At 38.3% G+C, this 10,646-nt stretch overlaps 1 protein-coding gene across 1 annotated transcript in view; it reads left to right on the top strand.

Annotated features, from left to right (window-relative positions):
• notch2 (notch receptor 2) overlaps positions 1 to 10,646 on the top strand; it is a 47,597-nt gene that overhangs the window by 14,559 nt on the left and 22,392 nt on the right. Inside the window, exon 2 of the mRNA XM_088348949.1 lies at positions 351 to 432. Coding sequence (XP_088205075.1) covers positions 351 to 432 — 82 coding nt within the window. The remainder of the gene's footprint in view (positions 1 to 350; positions 433 to 10,646) is intronic.

Here is a 10,646-nt window from a genome sequence, read left to right on the forward strand (position 1 = left end):
TTGTATTATGGCTACGTATAGTATTTTACCATAAACATGCCAACAAGGCAGAAAAAAAAAGATTCAGAATTAGGTGTGTGGTTTGCTGAAGTGACAATCGTCGGAAAGTTTGATACCTCTATAGAGTATTTATTGTGTAAAAAAACAGATTTACATAAATCTTTTTTTATTCTAAGCATTAGCCACAAACAGAGATCACATTTTGCCGAAACACAATTCCTACCCCCCTGCCGCCCAAAGTTTTTGATATTACAACAGGGGAAATTTTCCAACATTCCACGTATTCAACAATTCATCGGTCTATTGACATTGAAGTCTTTCCTCAAACTTTTCTCTTTTGTCTTTTGCAGCACTTCAGTGTGTGGATAACAAAGCCCCATGTGTCAACAACGCTACATGTCAGACCTTTAGTAATGGCACCGGATACTGCAGGTAAGTCAAGGCTGTGATTACAAGGGTCAACACTGCCGTGTTGGATGTCAAGAGAAACACACTTTTATATCAATCCTCATCACCATGAAGTTTCACTCAAGACAGGGTGAAAAAAAATAATGGACTGTTCTGTGTGAGAAAGTGCACCGATACTGGGAACAATACCAACACACACAGTTTCCCATCCAACACTTCATGCAGTACCATCAATGTTATTTTCATTTTGGCTCCTTCAGATTTCATTGAGTCTGGCATTTCCAGTATTTTACTTTCTGCATTTTCCCAGCAGGTGATCTTGAGGCAGTACAAAAGTACATTAATTATTTAAGTGTATTAAGTTTGATAGTTTTATTCATCTTTTACTCCCAAATGTATAATCAGATCACGAAGTGCATTTTTTTCAGGTGTACAAAATTAAATATATAGTAGATTCTAACTGTCACTATTGCTCGACTGAATGCTCCTGTTCATTTAATAGAGCTAAGCTGTTCTTCCGGACTCCTTTTCCTAGCGATATTACCTTAAAATTAAAACCGGCCAAATGTAATTACTTTGCTGGCATTTGACCATATTTCTTCAGGTGTAGTGTGAAAGGCTATGTGTTTTGGTTCCCACACCTTTAGACCCGCTAATAAGAAGGGAGGGGAGAGAAAGACACATATCTTATTCACTGTTTGACATTCTTTCTGTCTTCATGAAGGTCAGATAGTCTCATTCTTCTGTATGTGCTCTGGGTGTCTTGTGTCCTAAGGACAAGTCTGCCCATTGACTTTATTTTTTATGTCTAGTCTTTAATCTTTTTGTTTTGTGATCAGTCACATTGATCATAGTAATGAACTGACTGCAGATAAATGGCGTGACAAACGGGCAGTATTGCACATTCCTGGGCGGTGGTATTAAACCAAATATATTTAATTAGACCCATCCAGGCCCCTCTTTCACACTCTCCATACCCAAACTGATCCAGTACATCATCAATGGTTTGGCTGCGTTTTGCACACTGTAATCAGCATTCTGAAGCCCAAGTCACAGCAAACATCAGGTGATATGTTTAAAGTCGTCTTGACTGTGAAGCAGCTGATTGAGGTTTAACAGGAATCAGAAGGTTTTCAGCTGATGCTGGAAGAGGAGTTGAAATATATTAGTGTTTCTACTAAACATTATGAACCGACTCCTTGTATTCATTGTTGATAAAAAATTATAAAATGAAGCCACACAGAGGAGACTTTTAAAAGTTTTTTTGTCACCTGACAAAGTAAGTGCTTACTGTTATACTGATTAATATATTATTTGAAATTTTTTTGCCTTAGGTTTACATTTAGACATTGACCAAACATATGCACCCGTACGCATTCTTTTAAGTTTCTTTATTATCTTCCCTTTGCAGTTGCTCAAAGCCCTTTTTTGTTAGCTGAAACAAATTTTATTTTTGCATGTCTCTGTAGTAAATGAAAGCGGTCCTTTGTAAGTTAACAGTCACTGCAGCCTTCTAGCCCAGGTAAGCGTGATTATATCACGTGAATCTCTTTTGCGATCAGACTGGAGGACTTGCATTTTTTTAAAGCAGTGACACTTATTAAACTGATTTTCTACAGTAAAAAGGCGAGTCTGAATGTGGATGTGTTGCTTTATTTTGATGCATAGCATTGCAGTATAAGAGGCTAAAGCAAAGAAGATCCATCATTTAGTGATCCCAAAAGGAACTATAGACACAGAAAAAAAAATCAACATATTATCAACAAATACAGGTAATGACAATAGATGCCAATCATGAATATTGTTGCATTTCCGAAATCTAAAAACATCTTTAATCAAGACCATTGTGGACTTTGATCGCAATCCACACAATTTCAGCCTAACATATTATCAACAAATACAGGTAATGACAATAGATGCCAATCATGAATATTGTTGCATTTCCGAAATCTAAAGACATCTTTAATCAAGACCATTGTGGACTTTGATGGCAATCCACACAATTTCAGCCTTTTTTAGTCTTCTCAATACAGTGCTCGTAACAAAACAGGAGTTCTAAACTAGGGCTGCACGATTTTGGAAAATAAACCTAATTGCGATTTTTCAGACCTGTATTGCAATTTCGATGCAATTTCGATTTTACAAGAAAAGTGCATTTCTGTGCTTGTTTTGTTTTTGGGGAGAACGTAAACGTATTGACAAACCTACCTCGAGATGATGTCCTTAGAGACTGAGAGTGAACGACTGTAACAAAATAACTATTGATTTACAAATGAAAACAGAATTGCAGTTCAATTATTTTAATTGTCATTATACAAAAGTACAACAAAATTGGAGGGTGTATTCTTTCAGTGTAAGAAAATGATTTAGAGAGAGGATGACTAGCTACACGCTTGCTTCGGGTAACCACGTCTTCTGCAAGGTCTTTGTGATGATTAATACAAAAGTCGCAAATGGAGCTCCAAGTCATCCGTTTCATGGGTAATGGATCTGGTGTTGGTGACTAATCACCTTCAACAGTGGTGGCTTAAGAGTTGTTATGCTAGCTGTTAGCTTTCCCGTCCGACGCCGCCTCAGTCAATTCACAGACGCGACAAAAAGGGCACCACCCGCTGGTGATCAGCTTTTCCTTGCGCTGTTCTGACTTTCATCCGAGTCTGATTTAATCAATGAAATTATTTTCAATGTAACGAGCCACTAAAGCAACAAGCTGTGGCTTTTGTTTTAGTGGCCATTTGTGCCAGGGTTGTTGGACTGTGTTGTTGTTGTTGGACATCTTGCACCTGCCTATCAAAGTTGTGCACACTCGTCTTGCAAACATTGCCTCGTCTTTAATGGTTGGTGCCATTAAAACATGCTTCTGATTGGCTGACGCTGTCAAAATAAATTTGACAATTCTTGTTGGCCAAACACTCTCAACACTCAAATAACAAACTGGTACTACATATCCTTGAAAAAAAATGCAGTTTTTTGCGGTTTCACTATCGCACTACGTCACATCGCGATATTGATTCGATTTTGGTTAATCGTGTAGCCCTATTCTGAACATTGAAATTCCTTAATGATTCCTTTTCGATGTGATGGGTTTTACTGAAAATTAAATTCTAGAAACATGTGTGCAACCTAAGGGGGAAAAAAAACAATGCTTCTCTCGTACATGTATCTCTTTTTTATGATGAAAATCCTTAGTTTGAACTACTTTTCTAAGAGTGCTAACACAGGGGTGGCGAACACGTGGCTCTGGAGCCGCATGCGGCTCTTGGCCGTTAAGAATGCGGCTCTTTGCCTCATCATATTTTCTATATACTGTGGCTCTTTGCTTTCATGTTTAGTATTTTTTTGTGTGTATTGAGGGTGGACACTTTCCTTGAAATCAACACAACAACAATACTTGTTGTATTGTAAGGAGAGTGTGTTATGGGAAATAATATGTTTTTAATTGTGTGTGTTTGTGTGTGTCTGTCTGTCATAGCAGGTCAGTGCGTGGTGTGGCTCTTTGACTCTCACAGTTAAAAATTTCGGCCCTTTGTGTCAAACTTGTTCGCCACCCCTGCGCTAACAGATCACATTTTGGAGAATTTTATTAGGAGAAAAATTGAATTGGAAATTTTGCCAGCTTGCCTTTTAGGAAAGGGTTTAGAGAAGCTGCTCAACCAGTATCACTGCAAGCCATCCGTCTGGGTGTGATGAAAAAGGTGTGTGTCATGTACAAGATTCATATGAGTCCCCAAGCTTGCTTGGTATGCTGCGCATGTCTTGCATCGTAATGACAAATGCTGCACATACTAATTTCACAATGTGTTTTGCGCTTCTATAGGTTGATCTCACACAGTACATTTCCTTAAAATATTTCAAGCTTGTTTCCAAGTTGACCGGTTCGTCATTGGTTTAATCAATTTATTTTTAGTCACCAAGTAAGACAGCATAGCAGTGTGGCACTAATTTTTGCACGATTTTTAAGAGATTTAATAATATTGTTATAAATGAAGCAATGTTACCTGCAATCTACCTTAACAACATTATATTTTTTGCTAACTAGAAAAATGGGGGTGGAGAAAACCTAAAATTTGTGATGCTATCAATATAATAATGTAGAAAAATAGCTCCATTTTAAAATGAACTCTTAAAATAACAAAAATTCAAAAGGGAGTTACCATGTCTGTGTTTTCTTAGGTGTTCTGTTTAGAGACATTTAAATCAAGTGTTAGCTCATGGACTGGCTGAATCCTGAGTAATATATCCTAAGTGTCCTCTCAATCAGGTGTTATGATGTTTAATAATTTCTGAAGAAAGGGGAATAATCCAAAAGGCTATCCTGTAAAAAATAAATATATATATGTATACATACAAAAAATGCTGTCAGTAAGTTTTTTTTTTTTTTTTTTTTTTTTGTTTTTTTGGGTGTGCTTTCCGGGCAATTTCAGCATTCATTTTGCTGAGATTTTTGTTGATGTATACTTTTTGGCCCTTTAATTTAGTAGGAGCTTCAACCTCAAATGAGACGGTGGTACCATGTTCTAACGTTATTTCTGATTAGTATTTTGTTACATTTTAGGTGCTGGCTAAATTAAAGAAACTAAAGAATTTATTGGCCGCAATATTTGCACTGCTACAGTTTCTGCGCTCTCTGATCTTCTTGCAAGGGTAGTTGCGTAGTTTCCTTTATATAAAGGCTCTATTGATCCACTCATGAATGATTTTAATGCCACTCTTCCATGGTGCCCTTACAGCTTAAATTATAACCCAGAAGACGCACGCCTTGGTTTACTGATAAAACTAGATCGCTTAAACAAGACTGCCGGAAATCTGAACGAAATAGCGCACTACCAAGCTTGAGATAAAAAGATGGCTGTCGCTCAACTTCTTGCACCTCAACTCTGAAAAGACCAAAATTGTATTATTGGTCCATCGAAATGCAGTGACTTGTTCTAAAAACCTTCTTCGAATACAGACAAATGTAATGTCACCCAGAGTGACTCAGTCAAAAATTTAGGTGTCACTTTTGACCCCAATATGCTAAAATTCGTCCTATTCTGTCCCAGTCTGATTAGGAGATAATAATCCACGCGTTTGTGCCCTCCCGTCTCAATTACTGTAATGTAATACTTTCCGGTCTCCCGAAGTCCAAAATCAAGAGCCTGCAGCAAGTACGAAATGCTGCAGCGAGGCTTTTAACTAAGACAAAAAAGTTTGATAACATTACCCCGATTTTAGCTAGCTGCATTGGCTCCTTGTTAGCTTAAGATGTGATTTTAAGGTTCTGTTGGTATTCTACAAAATCAGGCATGGGCTCGCTCCCTCATATCTCTCAGATTTAATTTACCCTTATGTTCCAGTCCGGAGCCTTCGCTCTGAAAATGCAGGTCTACTTGCGGCCCCAAGAGCCACGAAGAGAACCGCAGGTTTTAGAGCGTTCTCCATTGGGGCCCCGGTGTTATGGAATGTTCTGCCTTATGAGATTTGAAACCTCAGTGGAACTGTATAGATATAGGCTTAAAATCCACTTATATTATATAGTTTATGAGTGACCTTTATTTCATGTTGACAATATCTGTGTATTATTTGTTATTTCAACATCCGTTCAGTCTGGTCATCCTGGAAGGGGGATTAACTCATGTGCGTTTCCTTCTCCAGGTTTTTTCATTTTCCTCATGTTGAGGTTTTTGAGTTTTTCCTTGCCTTTGTAGGTTTTTTTTCAGGGGATGGTGTAATAACCATAGTGTAGTCTGTAGTTTGCAATAATCTGTGGTCTGTGCAGCCCTTTGAAACTCCTTGTGATTAAGGGCTATACAAATAAACTTGACCCTGCTTCAAAAAAGAACACCTCTCCAATGGGTCGCAAACACATAGCAAAAACATATAGTGGTATTTTCCCTTCCGGTGGAATTTGATAGCAGAGATCAACGTGGTGATATACCGTTTTGTTGAAATTTCTGAGTTGAGAAATCACCTGTTGAGCCACTGTCTCCATGTTTTGGTTTGGGTTAGTATATCTCGCGCGGGATTAACTTTTAGTCCTGTAATGATTAATTCATTGAGACGAGCACATTGTTCGAAATCATCTGCCTTATTTCTTAGTATTTTAATCTTCTCTTCCATGTGTAGTTGATTTTCTTTGATACTCTGTCGATATGGCACGTTTACCTCTTTAATTTTCTCAAGTTTGTTCTCCATTTCCACCGCATTGTTCTTAAGTCCCATGAAGTCTATCTTGATTTCTCTCATTTATTTCTGCATATCCCTCAGCTCTTTTTTCGTTGCTTTCGGTTCGTTCAGCATTTTCTCAATTTTCTCAGCATCATATCAAAGCGATCTTGGCTCTTTTCAAATCCCAGTTATGCAGCTGATTTTATAGAGTCCCTGTTGTAGACATTTGTTATATTTGTGATGTGTTGTATGTAGGTTCATCAGAAAGAAACAAGAAAAAAAACAGCAGCAGAAAAAAAAAACCAAAAATTCCAAAGCAATAAAAAGAAAGAGAACATCTTATCGTGCTACGGGGAAATTGTTTGGTACTGAACCTCAGTTACATGAAAAATTGAATTCCTCCAATACAGTGAGCTGATGATTGAAACAGAAGAACCTCGCCTCCTACACGGTGCATCTTTTGACCCCCGTAGGTTGCTCTCTCACAGTTAGGTTCCAGGGGAAAAAAAGAACTGTGTTGGGTAGACATGCTGCTGGTTTGATCTGACAGGCAGAAATTTGCCTGTAGGCCAGACAGTGGAAGAGAAGAAAAGAGGATGTCTCTTTTCAGGTAATCTGAGAAGAACTACCCCAGAGCGTAAATTCTTGCTGATGAGAGAGCAAGAAGTGAATGGCGGGTGGGGGGTATTTGTAGAGTCAAGTCATACAGTGTGGGTAGGGAACATACTTTGACTTTTGCTATTACGCTTTGTTCAGACTGTCACTTATTCATTCATGATAGACTCCATTGGGGTTTGAGGTGCCCCAGGGCACAACTAAACCAGCTTCATAATTTGTGCACTTCTGCTCTTGTAGCTTTGGGGTTTATCATCATTTTTGACGGATTAGCATTTTATCATAAAGTGCAAAAACATATTGGCGTGTAAAGGCTGAAACTTAGAAAACAACTTTTTTTTTCATCAAGTAACTTTAGACGTTTTTCATTTAATGAAGCCACTTGAGGCAACAAGATTCTGCAAGGATCTGGCCATGCTGAGAAGCAGTTGATTTGTACATCCTTAACTCTTTCTAAACGGTTAACATTTCTCGGAATTGGTACCAAACAATTTTCTGAACATCCAATTGGTTAAACATTTACCGGTTTGATTCTACGAAACAATGTTGGAGGAATATAAATCATATTATAACATGAAGTTTAGACTGGACAGAAACTACAGTCTGATTTGTTTTTTATTTTGTTGTTTTGTGTTTTAGGAAATCCATACAGACAAACAAAACGCATGTACTCTTTTTTTTCCTATGCCAGACCCACAAGGGGGAATGCCCAAAAATATTTTACTAACGATTTTCTCACAACGTTTTATTGTCATGCAGACTTATAGTAAATTTGTCGATTACCTTCAGACCACTGATGGGTTACTTCACTTCTCACTTCACAGCCTAGCAGCAATTTTCATATTGGAAGTATTCTGGACACAAATGACCTGAGATATCTTGCGAGAGGCATGTCCGAATCGGCGGATAAACCAAAATTTAATGAGCCATGTTTTCTGAGATTGTAAATCTCTGGAAGATCAGTGGCTCACCCACAGCCTGCTACAAGTATAAGCACTTATTTGTAAAGTACTCTTGTGAATCAGGTCTTTTTTATGGAATCATTGACAAATTCTCACGCTACCAACACTGATAACTTCATATTTATTGAGGCTGCCTGTTTCATCCAACCAAACCCTAAATACGTTATTCAATTTTCAAAAAAAAAAGTCGATACTTGTTTTTTCGGTGATTAGTCTATGGGATTTTAAACGCACGTTAACTCACTAAAGCAAGCATACAAATTGTAAAATGCTAATGGGGCAATTTATGTCAGGTTACAATGAGACTCGAAGGAAGTCTTACAAAATAGTGGGGAATGTGGCAACCAACCCACACAAATTCTTCCTGTCACTCATTGATTATGACAAGTATGGCCAAATGTCACTGTTTTGGGTTAAAGTTTTGTTTTTTAACTACACATCCAGTTTTCTAAAGCTTGACATACAATTTCCTCTTCTAAGCAGAAAGATCATTAAAACCTCAACAGTTTTGCCAACAGTTCTGGTACGAAAAACCATGAGACTGTGACTCAAATCAGGATACAAAGGCCATTCAACACAAAACAGATACAGTTATTGTGAATAACACTGTATTTCCTAGGGTTTTCTTTCAGGACAGAAAATGTTAAGGAAGATAATGACTGTTCATAAGGCTCGAAGGTCTGTAGTTATCCTCATTATAACCGCAAGGGCAAGATGATGACTAAACACCACGATGAGGCCCTATGTTGACTTCCTTAGATGAGTCTATTTGAACCATGTTACTTAAAAAAGATATTTTGCCACATGGGCTCTCTGTGGACTCCACCCTATTCTGACTTCTTATGCTCATCACTTTCATTTTTTTTTTTCTAGTTTGGAGACCCTTATGCAAACGTCTTAGTTCGATTCTGTTTACTTTTCTCTGTGCTGTTTTGGGTTTTTGTTACCAAACTTCTTTTTGTTTATTACACACATGAAAAGCATTTTTAGATCCTTGGTAGGGTCTTAGCTTACCAGTGATACAAAGACACTCAGGTTATTCTATTGTATTTTGCCCCTGGGTATCTAAGTGGCCATTTTGTTCTTGTGGCGGCATCCGATAAAACTAGTAAGGTATTATGCACTTGACTTTTGACGTCCAGACATGCTCACACAGGTATATGGTATATTGAACAGACTTTAGTCAAGGCAAATACGCACTAATGGAATGAAATCTGAGCTGGTTTAATCACACACTGGCGCTCACACACTGCTTCTCTTCTGAGTGTTGCGGGTGTAAAGCATGATGGAGTTATTAGGCTTCTTTGAGACTAGATTAGGGGTTGTAAGGTCTGCAGTTGAGGCATGAACTTATGGCAGAGGGTGGTTGGTAACAAGACAGTTTTTTGAGTGGATGGGACACCAGTGTAACTTGCAAAAAACGTGTTTAATGGATTCGCAAATAAACCAGTGTGAGATTCTACCCAACCCTCTTGCTCATTTAAGCCCCATGGCCAGCTAGTACAGGCTGGGGTCAGCATGAGGTAGAGGAGAGAACATTGTGGAGAAGAAGGGAGGAGTATGCAAGTATAAGTGTGTGTGTGTGTGTATGTGCTTGCAAGATGGGGGCGCTAATATGAACCAGCTGTAGAAACCTGACACCTTGAGTAAGCCAGAACTGTGAGGTGGAGGAGTGAGAAAGAGGTAAAAAGGGGCTCCAGAAAGCTGGAAGAGGGGGACGACAAAGAGATGAAGAAGGGGGAAAAAAATCAGTCACGTAGCAGGACAAAGAACCCCTTAGACAACACGGTCAAACAAACTTCTTAGTCTGATTTATGCACAGGCCATCTTGCCTGAGCTGTTAAGTTTTGTATGACAATGTTGAGTCATGCGCCATATGTTGATTTCATTGACAGAATACTTCCTCCCCGGTGAGACGCCACTCCCTGACAATCAAATGAATCATGCATAGCCTTGTTTGCTTGCCACGGGCTGGAGAGATACTTCCCAAGTCTATTAATGAAACGTTTTGTCTGGCACTAAAAGTAGAAGGACAGGCTGTTATCGTTTTCTGATGTCATGGCATTTGGTTTCTGTCAGAAGGGGAGAAATGGTGGCAATTAAACAAAGCAGTGAAAGCCAAGCTAACATACCCATAAGCAACACTTTGAAATTTTCATTTATCCGGCTATTTAGAAATTTTGCCATAGGTACCAGGGATGCAAATAATGATGTTGTAAAAGAGAGAGAACATTTTGAGCCTTACTTATGTTGCATCAGTGGCACAAAATGAAGCTGAGTTTACATCAGTCACGCTTTTATTTCCTTTCCTCTACACAGGAAATTAGTAATGATGGATGCAACAATGCCTCTTTCTTGCAGCCATGATTTCTCAGTGAAGAGAATTTATCAAAATTAAAATCACAGTGAGGAACCATTGGACCATTATTGCTTACATGTTGAGTACATATTTCATTTTATGTTTGGAAGTCAATAATATATAATGTAAACCTAGCATTTATGTGTACATGGCAA

This window comes from Urocampus carinirostris, chromosome 12 (assembly GCF_059441175.1).
Source record: "Urocampus carinirostris isolate Australia breed hairy pipefish chromosome 12, RoL_Ucar_1.0, whole genome shotgun sequence".
NCBI classification, from domain to species: domain Eukaryota; kingdom Metazoa; phylum Chordata; class Actinopteri; order Syngnathiformes; family Syngnathidae; genus Urocampus; species Urocampus carinirostris.